The following is a 17658-nucleotide window of genomic DNA, read 5'->3' as shown; positions in this document are numbered from 1 at the left end:
AAATATAAAGTGCGAGTATCCTCGTCAAATTATCCTTATACCCGAAGTCAAATATTCCAACTAATTGGGGACTTAAACTGTAACAAGGTTTTAATACTTTGTTATCAATTATGCCAAGTGTCCTTGTACATAATTTCACCCCTGTTTTAATAATTCTAGTGGCTATTAATCCATTCCCGTGTCCGGTTAAATGAACGATTATTCGTACATATAAATACCCCGCCCATCGTATCCGATCGAGTGTATATGGTTATTTATAGGGACGTCCAATTGTAAATCTTTATATTAAAATTAACAAACTATCATTTAGTTAAACAAATATAAAGCCCATTAATAGCCCATAGTCTAATTTCCACAAGTGTCGTTCTTTTGTCCAAACCCCAATTATGGTACAAAGCCCAATTACCCAATTTTAATATTTAGCCCAACATCATGATTACTTCGAATTAAATAAGCGTAATAATAATTTAGCTACGAGACATTAAATTAAAAAGGTTGAACATAACTTACAATGATTAAAAATAGCGTAGCGTTACACGGACAGAATTTCGACTTACACCCTTACAACATTCGCTAACACACCCTTATTATTAGAAATTAAAATTAAAATTAAAATTATAATATAAATATAAATATTATACGCTGAATGAGGAGAAGAAAAAGATGTTGTTTGATGTTCACCAAGCTGCGAATTTTATAGGCATGTGGGCTGGAAAAGTGGCTCATGCGATCGCATGAGCTTTGCCCTTCAAGGCCATGCGATCGCATGGCCAGCTGGAGAGGCTCAAAAGTCTACAAAAACGTGGGCTGCTTATTTATTTATTATATAATATAATATATATAATTAAATTTAATTATATATATATTATATTATATTCTTGTACTCCGTTGACTTGTAATTTTTAGTCCGTTGCGTCGAGCGTTGAGAGTTGACTTTAGTCCCGGTTCTGGATTTTCGAACGTCCTTGCGTATAATTTAATATCTTGTACTTTGCGTTTTGAATCGTGTACTCTTGTAATTCTGAGACGTTTCTTATCAATAATTGGAACCTCTTTGATTGTATTTTGTACTTTTGAGCTTTTTGGTCGTTTGCGTCTTCAATTCGTCGAATCTATCTTTTGTCTTCACCTTTTATTATACAAACGAATATCACTTGTAAATAGAACAATTGCAACTAAAAGCTTGTCTTTCTTGAGGAATAATGCTATGAAATATATGTTCGTTTTTAGCATTATCACAGAGTTCATTGGAACGCAAGATGAGGACCCGAGTTTACTTGGGAACGTGAAGATCAAATGAAGCAAAAGTATCCACATTTGTTCACTGATATCGCTCATAACACATGTACTACTCAAAATTTCAGGACGAAATTTTCTTTAACGGGGAGGTACTGTGATGACCCGAAAAATTTCGACTTATTTAAACCAATTCTCTATACGATTTATTATTTTGACACGTTAAACAAAGTCTGTTAGATTGAGTCTCAAAATTTTAGAACTGTTTCATATATTCAATTACCTTTGACTACTCTCGACGATTCATAAACAATTATATGTATGTATATATATATATATATATATATTATAAGATGTACAAGTAAAAAAAAACGACTTTGCTACAGTAAAACACTATTTGCTACAGTAACACTATTGCGACAGTAAACACTATTTGCTACAGTAAAACACTATTTGATGCCGATGAACTAGCAAACAAAAGCGGATCAGGCGGCCATGTGATCGCATGACAAAAACACTGAAAACTCATGCGATCGCATGAGCTACAGTAAATGAAAAAGTACTATAAATTCGCCAGTTTGCTCGACGAAATAAGATGCACATTCCTTCTTTTCTTTCTGTGTTCTATATTTATATTTATAATTTTAATTATAATTTTAATTTAAGTTTAATAATGATAAAGTATATACGAGGGTGTTTTAATTTGGGTTTCAAACCGTTTAAGCTAAGGAAATATTGGGTATTGTTCGGGGTATTGTTCTTGAATCCAAGGTCAACCATACAGTCATCTACCATCATTACGTCTACGCAATTTGCCTACAATATTGAGTCTCAATATTGAACCGTGAGTTTATAGTCTCCCTTTTTAAATACTTTAAATATTTTTAGGCTGAGAATACATGCAATTTATTTAAACGTAATAAGACACAAGTACATACTAAATTCTACACTGAGTTAAACCGAAAATCCCTTAGATTTGGTAACTAGTAGCTACCAGTACATAGGATATGGACTGGTGGGCGCGAATAATTGTATATGGATCCATAGGGCTTGACATTCCAATCCGAGCTAGAACGCTAGCCTTTTAACGGACGTATGTTATTTGAGTTTATGACACGTTGGTTTGCGTGCATTAAAATGAATGGGGTAATTTTTATTATAGCGTTAAGTTTAGTTACCATGGTGCTCTGTTACGTAGAATCTATTGATAAGATTTTGATGAAATCTTGTGGTCTATCTTTATATACTTATGACTCGAGCAATTAAACCTATAACTCACCAACATTTGTGTTGACCTTTTTATCATGTTTTATTCTCAGGTCCTTAGACTACTTCCTCTGTGATGTGCTTGTTGCCTGCATGGAGTCTTTCATGCTTTGTATAAAGTTTATTGCATTCTAAATAAAATTGCGTTGTGTAATAAATAATTGGACTGTGATGTCAACCTGTAAATTAAAGACATGTACTTTGGGGTTTTGCTTATACCTAAGCACTCGCCCACATGATTATGACTTTCTATGTTTAGAAAGTCACGTATTTTAATGAATGCAATATTTTATCAAAACGTATCATATAGAGGTCAAAACCTCACTGTGGAATAGCGATTTTGACGGGTCGTTACATTAATAGATTATGAAAATGCTTCATCCAGTTTTGATTCTTGGTATACTCCTAACTTTCATATCTATCATTCTTCTTTTTCATCTGCCGCCGGAGGAATCTATTCACTTTTACTATACTCTTGGCTTTATAGTGTTTTTAGTTCTCCCGTGTCTTTACGTTGCAACACTTATTGATATTCATGGTTTGTAATTTATGTGTTTTTATCGGGCTTTATATTCTCCGTTATATTTCGAAGCTTCATGCTTTCGTTCTCTCTTCCCGCCTTCAAGTCAAGCGAATAATGGTCCAGAATTTGTAGGTATGGATTTTGAAATGAACATAGTTAATGTTCTAAGAAAGAAATTGAAATGACACGATCTTGATTTGTCAAATTACCAGAATATCCGGAAAAGACCGAATCATCAAGAAATATATTTTCTTGATATATTTAGAGATTATATAGAATGAAAGAGTTATGTAACATGGTTCATGATGAGGGTGTGATCTGTGAACCTTTGTCACGTTCTATTAGAAACTCAACATGACTTACTGTAATATAATCACGTTGATCAAGTGTCATTATATTATACTAACTCATGCTTCAGTTCCCAACATTACTTCAAAACATCCATTTTTTCGAATTTTTCAGATTTTAGAAACTAAAATAGTTTCTTTTATGATGTAACACAGATAGCGCGAAGAGGTAATGATTTCAGATAAGAATGGTTTCGAAAAATATCTTCAGAAATATGGAGGATATTTATAATGAGAGATACGATGATATCTTAGAATATTTAAGATAAGATGATGATGAAGAATATTGTCTGTAAAGGTTTTAGAGTAAGGAGCAAGGTATTCGCTAATGATTTCAGTAGATACTGAATCATTTGGATTCTTTGAAGGTAGATTTAGTCTTTGTGATTTGTCCACAGCCTCCTTCATGGTCTGCTCAATCCGTTTTTCAGTTCCAAACTTTATCTTTTTCTCAGCTTTACCACCATACTATTCTTTATCATCAAACTTTTGACTGTTAAAGTCATTTACCGTTTTTGTTGCTTCATCAGCATTGTCCCAATTTCAGAGAACTAGTTCATAGTTTGGGATGTTTTTCAGAAACTTCACCTTCGAAGTATGTAAGTCTAGAAGATAGATGTTATCTATATATAACTATTGTCATAGAAAATGCTGCGAGATTCAAAATACTGATTGCTAATTCCTGGTAGTTGGTATGGCAATTACCGTTACAAGATGTGGATGAGTACATGATAGGGTTTCAATGAGTATAAGGATTTTTCGGAAGGTCAAGGATCAATGAAGTTGTTGGTAAATTTACTGCTAATGTGGTGGAACATAAAAGGTTCCCTGGTAACAAAAATGTATATGTCAAGGTTATAATAAGGCTAATCTGAAAAGTCGAAATTGACTGGTTGGAAGTGGGGTAAAACTGGATACTTTGAAAAAGAAATTGCAAGGTTATTTTCAGTAAAAACAACGCTAAAGGATCTTGCACAGTTTTGAAGTCAAAGTATAGATTTGAAAGATGTAGAGATCTAAGAATGATGTCACCGGTTCAGAGTTATGACTTGGATTCTGATCCGTCAATATCAGAATATGTAATTGAATTTATATGAAAACGATTGTATATCATTGTGAGCATTGTTAATAATTTTTGAATCAAAGTTAAAGAATGTACAGTGTAACATATTAATTGCGAACTTATATATTTCCCGGGTATTACCTACCCATTAAAGATTTCACAAATAATACTTTGTACAAAATAATTTTTATTACCGTCTTTATGAAAATATATGTATGTATATTTTCTTCAGATGTAACACAGATTTAATGAGTTAATATCATATTAAGCTCATTTAATTTTCGGCTTGACTTAGAAATGATTAATATCTAAAACATTAAAGATTACATAATTTTTGCGGAGTATTTCGCTAATGTAATCGATACTTAATTATTTATTCTTATTCCTCGGTGAAGGATGTTGATGCTCGTGGAATTTTTGTGAACCTTACAAGGCACATATGATGTTTTCTGGAAAGTTTCGAGTACATCGAAAATGAAAATGTAAAATCAATTATGTAATTGAATAATACACTTGGTTTATTATGAAATGAAATTCATTAAGTTGGAATAGAGATTGTAGTTAACAATGGTTAAGTTGTTAAGGAAGGATGTACATCATTGCATATTAGTAATATGAACTAACCGAGTAGTACCTACCAGTTAAGATTCACACGTAATAGCTTAGTACGAAAAGATTTATTTTGATTTCAAAATTCATATATGTTAAATATACATAAAATTTCTTCAGAGGAAATGAGTTAATACTTCATTGGTTATTGTTGCTGGTATTTCTTGGTAACTACGATGCGTATGACGTTGATGTTCAAGGTACATATTGTGATGTTGAGGCTTGCGGTACGGATGTTGTTGGTGGTGGTAATGGTACTGTTGGTGGTGTTGTCGGTGGTACTGTTGATGCCGGCGATTCTACTGGTGCTTGTAACCTTTGCACCATATTCTCCAAAGCCACTACCCGAGCGCGAAGCTCGTTGACTTCTTCTACTACACCGAGATGATTGGCGGTTCAGACGAGCGGATGAATAAGATCCAGAATTTGAGATATTATATTATCGTGACGAGATACTCTGGAAATGAGAGAGAAAATGGTGTCTCGAACAGGTTCGCAGGTAAGTGCTTCAGGTTCTTCGCCAAGAGGGCAATGTGGTGGATGGAAGGGATCGCCTTCTTCTTGTCTCCAATAATTAAGTAGGCTACGAACCCATCCCCAATTCATCCAGAATAGATGATGGCTAATTGGTTAATCCATTCCGGTTACACTGTCTTCGGAATTCAGGTGAATATCCATATCGGAATAGCTGTCAGAGTTTAAGGAATTTGAACTAGATACGGGATCCATTTTGTATAATTAGGGAGATGATTTTTGATATGAATTAGATTATAGAATTTAGTTTGGTATTCTTCAATACATAATTTACATATGTATATATAATACCAAATTCCATAAATCACGGAGAAATTTTCGGAAGATGTCAGAAAAAGTTTACAGTAACAGATACGCTAAGATATGAATTTTGTCTATACACTATTCATGCAATCAATGCAGTAAAACGTGTCTAGACTAGGAATGATAAGCAAGTAATTTTTGACAAGAAATGATAAGCAAAACTTTTGACATGCAGACACGGTCGAAGTCCAGACTTACTAATGCATCCTAACAACTATCAGTTAGATACACTCATGCAAGACCTGGTTCGCTAGGACCAACGCTCTGATACCAACTGTAATCTTCAGTTGGGGACACCACACGTCCCACCCAGTGCCTTCCCATCTAACCTCCTGGTGACCACTGAGTGTACCTCAGATACTGATTTTAGGGCCTGCCTCTCGGCAATTGCCAACCCTCGTAAGGGATCGCAAGGAGTAAGAGCCAATGCTTCGTCACATGTAACACTGTGAGAACCTCCTTTACGACTAACCCGCCACACATGGACGGCGTTATACCAGCTCTGATTCCAACTGTGACGATCGCTCCAAATCCATATGGACGAACACGTCATTCATCGATTTCATTGCGAGGTATTTGACCTCTATATGATACGTTTTGTAAACATTGCATTCTTTTGAAAAGGCACACCATAAATGAATATTTAAATCAAAGGTTTTCGACAGCTGATGATTTCTACATATAGACAATCACCTTAAATAATAGTTTACAATAGTACTTCCGTTGACAATGCAGTCAAAATAAGATACATGGTGATGATTTGGTGAATGCAACGTTTCCTTGAAAAATATGCCATGTAAAACTTCATGCACATAGCTTGTCTAACATATAAGCAAACAGCGGAAGACTTCTAGGGAACCTGAGAATAAACATGCTAACAAGTGTCAACACAGAGGTTGGTGAGTTCATAGTTTTAATGTTTTGCATAATCTGTACATAAAGGTGGATCACAAGATTTCAGTTGTTTCATCCAGAAACGTTTATCAAAATATTCTACAAGATTGATCACCCTGGTAACTAAACTTTAGCGTCTATATTATAAGTACCCCTGTTTTAACATACATGCAACCAACATGTACAATACACGTAAACCAACGTGTACTAAACTCAAATAGCATACGTTTGTTTTATAGTTCAGGCTAGGGTTTCTATACCTGGAACAAACGGGGATGTCAAGCCCTATGGATCCATATACAACTACTCGCGCCCACCAGTTCTTATAACCGGCAGTTACTAGTTACCAAAGCTAAGGGATTTTCGGTTCAAACTCAGTGTAGAATTAAGTATGTACTTGTATCCATTGCGTTTAAAATAAAGTGCATGTATTCTCAGCCCAAAAATATAGATTGCAAAAGCAATTAAAAAGGGAGCATATGAAACTCACCTTAGCAGCATATAAAGTCGTTCACCAAAATGTGACCGAAACTCGGATTACCAAATAACCGTAGATCTCAACCTAGAGAACATATGTTGGTCAATAAATGTCTATCAAGCCAGGTCAGGTCATAGTGTATCACAATCCTAATGCTCGAGATCGACATACAAAAGTTATCCAAAGTTGTTTCAAAAAGTCAATTTTGACATTTGTTTAACAAAACGAGACATGTCCTATATAAGGATTTATTTACTCGGCTGGTTATATTCAAAAATTTACTTTATCGATCTTGTTAACAAGTTGTTTAAATATCAATTGCAGATTCAAAAGCAATTTTAATTAACGTTAATCATAATTCAGTTGATCATAACTTTTAATTCGTTCACCGAAATTACGCGATTTCTAAATGAAAAGTTATTGATTTTTCGCCAGCTTTCCAACGACATGCATATCATATACCTTTTATCAGTAATATATGTATTTAATTCGTGATTCATCATAAACTATCTAACGACGAAATTTAGCATAAAAGCATGCATAAACATATATACTCGAGCACTAGACATGTATACACTATTAATATAAAAAAAGATAAGATATGAATGCTCACGTATCAATATTGTGATTCAATATTGCAGGAAAGTACGTAGATGTAACGGAGATGATAAACACTAGGTTTGACTTGCGAATATTATCCATGAACATTACCCATAACCTCCATGGCAATAGCCCATAATTTCCTTGACTCTAGCTTGCTCGAAAACTCGTTTTGAAATCATTTGGACATCACTCCGTCGTAATATTTTATGTATATTATTATTTTGTATCGTAAAAATAATAATACTAATACTATTAATAATAAGATTAATAATAATAATCTTAATATTAATAATATATATATATATATATATATATATATATATATATATATATATATATATATATATATATATATATAGAGAGAGAGAGAGAGTCGAGAGATAGATATATGAATGAATCAGAAACAGAAATCGCGAATTTATAGATGTGGCCAGCAAAAGGGTGCCATGCGATCGCATGACTTCCCAAGCCATTTCCCATGCGATCGCATGGGAAGGTATGACAGCTCACAACTGTTTTTGTCCTACGCTTGTCGACATATTTATTAATTATATTTATAATATATAATTTATATAATTAATTATATATTATATTAAATTCACGTGCATAGTTGACTTGTAATTTTTGTTCCGATAAGTCGTACGTAATCACACGACTTATGTCCCGGTTCCGGTTTTTCGAACGTCCTTTCGTACGCTGAGAAAACTTGCATTTTTCGTTTCGTGACTCGTACCTTTGTCAAAATATAGACTTAAATTATCCATAACTACGTCACTCGAAGTGTAGCTTTAATCAATTAAGTGTTTTGGTCATTTGCTTCTATAAATCATCGTCTCGTTGTATATACATATACATATATACATTTTCATTTTGAAATAGTGTTTTACTGCAGCAAAGTTTTTTTTTACTGTAGCAAATAGTGATTTTCGAAAACACTGTTGGTTTTTGGGTACTGCAGAAATTCGAAAATACTGTAGCAAATTAGTGTTTTACTGGTTCATCTTAAACGTTTTAGTTAACTTATCTAAATATCAATCGAATCAATAATCGAATGTTACTATCGTTTACTAAATAACTTGAAATCATATATATATATATATATATATATATATATATATATATATATATATATATATATATATATATATATATATATATATATATATATATGATTTCAAGTTATTTAGTAAACGATAGTAACATTCGATTATTGTTCGTGAATCTACGAGAACAGTCAAAGAATAATTGATTACATGAATATAGTTCCAAAACTTTGAGACTCAACATTACAGACTTTGCTTATCGTGTGAAACGTTAAAGATTAAGTTTAAATTTGGTCAGAAATTTCCGGGTCATCACAATTTACAACTCTTTTTCTCAATCTCCACCATATTATCCAATAACCTTTTATTTTCAAAAAGCATGTACAAACCTTCATTTCATTATTAATGGTTTTCTCAAAGAATTATTCTCTTTTATGTGTTGTTTGATGATGAAAATTATCACACATTGAATATTTTATTATTGTATGTTTGTTAAACAACAAAAATCTGAAAATCGGTAACACGCGTCAAATCATATTGTGACTATTTAAAATGAAAGTATATAGTATGATAGAAGAATTAAAAAATAATCATGATTTTCGCGAGGTTGAACCATGTATTTTCAATCTCCCTTTTAATGTTAAATAAGTATCATTTATAACAATGAAAATTGTAATTGTAATGAAAATTGAAAGAGAATGGTGGGAGAATGAATGTAGTTCATTTATGCTAACCAAGTTAACGACAAGTTTCTTAGTCGAAATATGTGGTCCCACGGGTCATTAAAGTAAATGACTTTAGCATTTACATTCACTTAATACCTAAAACATATTATTAAACTGTTTCGTTTAAACAAACCTCTGGTTTCACGGGTCATTTCATTAGTTATTATTAATTTTTTATTATATCCATAGAAATGGTTATTCCCATGGTTGAAAATCTACTCTTTCCGTTTCAAAATAATTTTGATTTTTTTCCTAATTTAAATATTTATAATATCTGCACTCCAAAAAAAAAAAAAAAAAAAAAAAAAAAAAAAAAAAAAAAAACAAAAAAAAACACTGTAATCAACTCATATATACGGAGTAATATTTAGAAAAGCATTTATTAATTAAATATCTGTAAATAAAACGTAGTCAGTAATACGTGTAACTCAATATCCAATCACAGCTTTACATATATAAATACTGGTCTAACTCATATCCCATCACTCATTCATTCTACGAGTTTCTTCATCCCATTATCCGATCAAAAAAACAAGCGATCAAATAAAAAATGTTGGCTGTATTCCAGAAAACAGTTGCAAAAAGTCCCGAGGGTTTACAAACACAACAAGAAGCATCTTCATTTAATGCACTCAAAGATGCTTTTCTTGCTACCCACTTTGCATCTATCCATCCTTCTGCAGTCACCATTAATCTTGGTCATTCTGGTTTAATCTCTTACTCTGTTGATAAACAAAACCCTCTTTTACCAAGGTATATTTGACAGTTTTCACCTCTTTTTATACTTTAGTCGTTGTATCATTGTATTTGTAGGCTTGATCTGATTATATGATTTTAGTAACCTTATTTAAGCTAAGATTTACGGAGTAATATTTATTTAGGAATCTTTGTGCTAATTGGGGAAAAAGTTTTGACCTTTGTGTATTGATGAATCTTAATCGGTTTTACTTTGATCTTAAAATTGGAGTTTGGGTTAATCTAATCAGTTTTTGCTAGAATCTCTGATCTAACTTACAAGGGTATTGTAATGTAGTGAAGTTCGTCACTTGGGTTCGGTCAGGAATTAATTTCATATGGATTTGATGATAGGGTATACTGGAATAAGTATAGCCTTAGGAAAGTTTGTTTGGTTTATGAGATGCATATAACTAATTTTTTTTTTTTTTTCCGTAAGAAATAGGAGATTGGTTTTAAAGGGTTTGTGATGGAAAAATAGGGCATATATATAAGGGGTTATGGAATGACTAACGTTACACACCCTCCTTTTTGGATTGATGTTATGATTCCCAAACCCATTGGCCATCAGTCAAGCACTCTTAATGGGTATCATTGTAATTATTATGATTCCTAATTTCTAATGGCTAACTCCATGAAACATGATACATCCCAAAGTATAGCATATTTTGAGACTAGGTTCAAGATTTTACTTGACCAAAAATACTGGTTTGCTGTCTTGTTTACATATTACTTATTATCTTTATTTTTGGTTCTTGAAGTAGCATTATTATGTCACTGTATGTTTTTGTGTTGTTATGTGGTGCCATGGTGGCAGATTGTTTGCGGTTGTGGACGACATATTCTGCTTATTCCAAGGTCATGTGGAGAATGTTGCACCTCTCAAGCAACAATATGGATTAAGCAAGACAGCAAATGAAGTGATTATTGTTATCGAGGCATATAGAACTTTAAGGGATAGAGGTCCCTACCCTGCAGACCAAGTTGTGAGAGACCTCCAAGGAAAATTCGCTTTTATCCTTTATGACAGCACTGCAAAGTCCACTTTCATAGCTGCTGTGAGTAATATTAACGCTATTTATTTTTATTTTTTTGCGTAGGAGATTGGGTAGTGTTGTTGTACGTACATATGTTACAAGTATCTTACATGTGACTTACAAATAGCAATTACCATATCTGCAATACAGGATAGTGATGGCAGTGTGCCATTCTTTTGGGGTGCTGATTCAGAAGAAAATTTGGTGCTCTCTGATGATGTTGAAACTGTGAAGAAAGGATGTGGGAAATCCTTTGCACCATTCCCAAAAGGTTCGTGTTTTCTGTTTCTTACATTTTATTTGGTGTGGTCGAGGTACTTATTTTTTGAAAGTGCAGTCTTATGATCATTTTATATGGGGTGGTATAAGTCATTTGTAAACTACTTAGTAACATGAGAGTAGTTTGTAAAAATGTTTTGGATGCCAACAGTGTTTTGATTTGTTGGCATTCAGATCATTTAGAGAAATGGTGTCACAAAATGGACGGGTCGGGCATGTTTGTTAAGTAGTCAATTAGTAATATTTTCAACCAAGAAAATTTGTAAATATTCTAATTGATGACGTAAAGTGAGCAGAGGGGTTTTAAGCATTAGAATCCGTATCGGGTGGCTTTTGGCCTTTTCAACCCATTTGACCCGATTTGAACATGTGGATAATAAACATTCTCAGGATCATACATTATGTTTATTGATATGTGTCCCCTTACAGTTGTATTTCATATATTATTCAGGGTGTTTCTTTAAAACATCTGGAGGGTTGAGGAGCTTTGAGCATCCTTTCAATGAATTGAAGCCGGTGCCTAGAGTCGACAGTTCGGGAGAGATGTGTGGTGCGAATTTTAAGGTGGATTCAGAGTCGAAGAAAGAGTCAGGAATGCCCAGGGTTGGGAGTGCTGCTAACTGGTCCCAACACTACTAAACTGAATCTCATAAATATGGGGCACAAGACTAGTTATTATTGTACCCACTTATATAAAAACCATGTTTTATTGGTTTCTTCCTACTGTAATACCCGTCCTAGGGCTAAGAGAGAGTACTTTATAACATGAAACAATATGTTTATCGTAACTCTGTTAATTTAGATGAAATATGTCGTGTGTTTCGCCAGTTTTTAGGAATTGTATCGTATTATGAGAAAGCAAACACCAGAATAAAAATCCAGAAATGAGATCATGACACTAATATGCAGGAACAGGGTTTGGCACTCTGGCTATCATGAAACTTTATGATTTTATTTATAATCAAACATTATTATAGCAAAGTAGAACATATAAACTGTAATATATATTCACTAACATATATCAAGCATATTTAATAGTTGCAAATTCAGGATGTAAGACCAATATAACATAAACTCTCTAAAGTACTTTGAAATCTAAAGTGGGCCCATGGACCTACCTTGAGGCAACACAGATGACAGATTCACCTCTGATATTTATCTACCAAGCATTTATTAACATACTTCTAGTTATAGTTACTGCAGAAACGTCAGTCCTTTGCATCTGCAATTCCTCCTGCTGTTATCTGAAATATGTGATTTTTTGGTCAAGAAAAACATATGTGATCATAAAAAGTTCGTCACAATTGTGCATATAAAATGGTCTGTAAGGATATTGCTTCTGACTCAGGGAGATTTGGTGCATCAAACACCTTGCAGACCCGCTGTTCACCTTTGCCTTTCCTAAACATCAATCTCACAGTGGCTGCATGAGCAAGAACGTGCCCCCCTGCTGGTTTCTTTGGGTCAGATATGAATACCCCGCCACCTGGATCAGCTATCACTGCAACAGTCACAGATTTCTATTGTTAATGGAACAAAGTATAATGCTGCACATAAAGCCAACTTATTGTTTTTAGATTTTCGTAGTGATGTAGAACCTTGGTTTGTCATGTACACTGCTACATTGAACTCTTCAGCAATCTTGGTTAATCGGGAGAGCATCTGAGCCAGCTTTTGCTGTATAAATTATTTAATGCATGAACAACGGTCATTTATAGATAGAATTGTAGAACATGCATAAGAAACTGGTTTTGTCAAAGTTGTTTTAAAATAGGTAATAGAAGGTAAACCTGTCGGTCTGCAAGTTCTCCTCTTCCTGTGAAGTCTACTCGGAACAGAGCAATAACAGAATCAACAATCTGAAAAATAATTAGGTTCGATTTATAATATGAACCAATAGATTAAAAAAGGAACAGTATTTGATTTGTATGGACTTGGGAACATTAGCTCGAAATTGAAATACCAGTAGTCTGAAAGGCTCCTCAGACATCTTTGCTGCCAAGCCAAGTAGCAGGTTGTATTGATGCTCATATGTGTATGCGCGTGCATAAATTATCTTCAATATATGTGGGCGAAAAAAGTCAGATAGTAGGCGAGATAGCAATATAAATCAAGAAAGAAGTAACATTACATTATCAAGAACAGCTCCAGGATCCATGCCAAACCTTTCAGCAATGGGTACAATACGATCAGGTCGGCTGCAAGCACGTTTTGTTAAGGAATTTCAAGCAGAGGTTATCCTACTTATTGTAAGGGCTGATAATTTTGGCAAGCAAGTCAAAAGAAACAGGGAACTTAAATTTATACAAGAGTGACAAAACCAACAAGGATACAAAGTTCCCTCAGTATCAATATAAGCAACCTTCCCATTCCCTCCTTTCATGCTAGTAGGAAGCTGCATGGATAAGTCAACCATTGCTTAAGAGCTGAGGGTTTGGCCAGTACAAGTAACTACAAATCAGCTGATAAAGTCCAGCCATAATAGTTTAAGAATGTATGTTTTAGTGATGTATAGGAACAACAGTTTTTAGGATGAAGCAGATAACCACAAAGAAGCAATGCATAACAAACATATGTAATCAAAAGACGAGTAGCGTAATTGTGAGAGAGAACCTGTGTTGAAACACAAAGAGTATGCGCCAGCTGTGTCTTTCCAGACCTGGAAAGTAACATTGATGAGGGCATTATAACAAAAATAGCATGAAGATTTATATAAACCGGGTATGCAATATGCTTAATAATCACACCTGAACTCCCCAAAAGCTTCAGTAATTTGTAGAGTTTCAATACCACCTTGCCAAATTCATACACAACAGTTAAATGTTAGTCCTCTACAACTATTACACTTGCCTAAACGAATTAACTAAGTTAATAACAAAATACTAAATAAAAGTCAAATTTACACCTCCTAGCAATTCATCAAGAGCTTGACTTCCAGTAGTGATGCGGACAACAGCTTTCCTCTATTTCACAGAGCATAACAGAATATCACGTAAGCTTAACACATAACTCAATTAGCTAGTTAACACAAATCATTAAGCAATATGCAATTACAAGTCAAACTAATGACTATCTTACTTTTAGCAGAGCATCACTTCCAGTGATATAGCCAAAATTCTGAATAACAAAAGGAACCAAATCACTTCAATAATATAGAATAAGAAGAATAAGTAGATAACAGTCAAAAGAGCACTAACCACTATCTTCTCAGCAGCTTCACATATTTTATCAACTTTAGCCTCAGATAATCCTTTTATACCAGTCAAGTTCTACAGCATAAAATGATTTCCAACTGTAAGTTATCAAATATTAATCCAACAACATGCATGTTTTACTCAATAATTACCTTCTTTGTGTGCATCATTAAGCCATTACATGTATATATTCCTGCATCTTGCAGTTTCTTAACATCTCCAGCATTTATTCCATGAGAAGTCACTGACAATAACATAAACACCAAATCGTCTCACACTATACATGAAATTTTAGCCCTAATTACACTAAACAAATCATATGAAGCCAGCATGTACAATTATTTATATATTCACAAATTAAACAGAATCATGCATCAATTACATACACACTTTAAGTTCACCTTAGATAGGTAGATCTAATTACTACGAGTTCGATTAACAAACTAGATCATAGTTATACCGATTCTGAATTTAATTACGAAATTTACCACGGACATTAAACTCATCAATTCACATAACAAATAGAAACGTAATAAAATTCATGATCTAATCAATACGAGTTCAGTTCAAAAAATTTAACATAGCGGTTTAGGTACTTAATACTGAAACACAATTTGTACGGACGAACATCACGTAACAAACAGCATAAACATGAATGATGAGCGAGCGCAAAAACTATAGAAACATTTAAATACAGATATTGTAAGTATAAGCTTACACTTATCAATTGCTTCGAATAGATCTTCATCTTCGTCGATTTCTTCACGTTCGACGAGCTGCAATTCTTCGGACCTGTAACGCAAAACGTAAACATAATAGTTAATACATAACGTTAAAGTAAAAAAACGTAACATGATTTCAGATTTAATCAGTTATCATTGAATGAGGTTTACTTGAACGATTGCATTTTCGAATTGAGTGTGAAAATGCTGTAAGTGTGAGTGAGAGGTATGGAGGGAAACTCTGATTGCTTTTGGAAATCTGATAAAGGGGGTGTTATATAGACGCCGAATTGAGAGGGTTAAAAGTGTAAATGCTTGTTGCTGTAAATTCTGGTAAAGCAAGTTGATTTTTATTTCAAGTTGTCTTAATCAAGCTGATTATTGATTTAATAATAATTACTGTAGTACGCAATAATTAATTACGTAGTATTAATTGAATTGAATTCGGTTAGTGTGCTTCATTGGACAACTCGGTGGCTACTCATGCAAGTCTGTGTGGTTAATCCAAATAATTCGTTTAGAAAGAGATTATAACTTTTAGCTAAAAACTTTTGGAGTTTTTTTTTTATAAAGCAATAGAACTTTATTATTTTCGAGAATACAATATTAATTAGAAACACACACTAGCCATTTCCGATTTTGTTGTGAGGATAAGCATCATTAACGATTGGATTTGTAAGTCATGTTAGCCACTCGAGATTTGTTTGTTTCCAACGATATGTGATTCACTCGAAGCTTTTTACTTGAATCTCGTTGATCATGGAAGCACAAGTAGATTTTCTTTACCAAAAAAAATATTGTTATGGTTTTTCCAAATTGTGTACCCGGTGATCCATGTGATTGCTTGCCATATTTTGGACCCGAGGAACGATTTAATGTCCGGATTTTACCATCAGAGGTATTCTTCACACTTGAGATATTTATAATCCCAAGGGACCACCATTTGCAAATTTGTTCTCATACTTCAGTCACGATTTTACATATAAATAAGAGTGTTCAATAGATTCTAGATCATCGTCGCAAACCGGACATGTAATGGAGTCACGATTTTACATTTAAGCATAGATTCTAAAAACCTGTGTAGTTTGGCTATGTGACATGTAATATTTTGATACAAAGCATTCTGAGATCACTATTTTCGATTTCATTTTTTACGAATACTATTCAAATTGCATAGGGCAGCAGCCACTACTAAGTTTAATTGTAGAACCCTATATGTAACTGAAATTTATGGTAAGGTAAAATAATCACCGAATATAATTAGCCTACACTTAGATAACCCTTTAAACTTTGATTCCTTTAAACTTCGATTCTAGATTCACCACCTTAATTACGTTTTACATTAAGTTACATTTTGGTTGGTATCAAAATATATTTTTTTGGCATATGTCATGTTTAAATTGAAAGTAGTAACTAGTAGTAGTAAGGGTATGACCGTCTATATATTACCTATCTATACTAGGCTAACGGGTTGATGCTGTCATGTTTAAATTGGTAACATCATGTACACTTTACATTTACTCATACATACAAATTATATGTTATATATTCAAGTTTGAAATGTTTTTAGGGATTTTTCCCCCGCTACAACTTATTTAGATATTATGTGTTATATTCAATTTTGAAATGTGTTTATAATATGTATTATCGACAGTTTTTTAGTTTAACATATTTATGTTATCCTTACATTTGAATCTATTACGTAGAATGTAGAAGAAGATGGAGTTCCAGATTGACCCCATTTCTGCCGGATCCATTCAAGATTCAAACTGGGTCCGCCTGTCCCTCGGGATGGTTTAAGGATCGAGTTCCTGCAATGTGATTCGGGTTTCCTCCCGAAAGAGCGTGTGTGCGCGGCAAATGAGATTATTCGATGCCGACTAGTTGCCTTTCAAAAAAAATGTAGAAGAAGATTGAAAAATAAAGCTTAATTATAGATTAATAGTGCAATTTTATATTCTAGGGCAATAATCAACTTTTAGCTGGAAACATAAGCTGGTTTTGGTTTGGTTCCTGATTGAACGGGTCGATTTGGTTCAGTTACAGATTTATGGTGTACTCTGGTTA

At 33.5% G+C, this 17658-nt stretch overlaps 2 protein-coding genes across 2 annotated transcripts; one reads left to right on the top strand and one right to left on the bottom strand.

The window, feature by feature from the left end:
• The first annotated feature begins 10124 nt into the window (after window positions 1–10124).
• Window positions 10125–12513, top strand: LOC139890742 (stem-specific protein TSJT1-like). The gene is made up of 4 exons (XM_071873654.1): window positions 10125–10377; window positions 11177–11417; window positions 11547–11667; window positions 12127–12513. The coding sequence occupies exons 1-4, from the start codon at window positions 10175–10177 to the stop codon at window positions 12312–12314; spliced, it is 753 nt and encodes a 250-aa protein (XP_071729755.1). The 5' UTR covers window positions 10125–10174; the 3' UTR covers window positions 12315–12513.
• Window positions 12514–12720: 207 nt separating this feature from the next.
• LOC139890741 (meiotic recombination protein DMC1 homolog) lies at window positions 12721–15811 on the bottom strand. The gene is made up of 15 exons (XM_071873653.1): window positions 15763–15811; window positions 15588–15661; window positions 15022–15113; window positions 14873–14944; window positions 14754–14792; window positions 14581–14638; window positions 14423–14468; window positions 14289–14334; window positions 14009–14070; window positions 13807–13873; window positions 13639–13731; window positions 13466–13534; window positions 13274–13352; window positions 13010–13176; window positions 12721–12928 (listed from the first exon to the last, which is right to left on the bottom strand). Exons 1-15 carry the CDS (start codon window positions 15774–15776, stop codon window positions 12884–12886), a joined length of 1023 nt encoding a protein of 340 aa, XP_071729754.1. The 5' UTR covers window positions 15777–15811; the 3' UTR covers window positions 12721–12883.
• Between the last annotated feature and the right edge of the window lie 1847 nt (window positions 15812–17658).

Source organism: Rutidosis leptorrhynchoides, chromosome 2 (genome assembly GCF_046630445.1).
Source record: "Rutidosis leptorrhynchoides isolate AG116_Rl617_1_P2 chromosome 2, CSIRO_AGI_Rlap_v1, whole genome shotgun sequence".
Classification (NCBI taxonomy): domain Eukaryota; kingdom Viridiplantae; phylum Streptophyta; class Magnoliopsida; order Asterales; family Asteraceae; genus Rutidosis; species Rutidosis leptorrhynchoides.
This window is presented reverse-complemented; position numbering and strand designations above follow the sequence as displayed.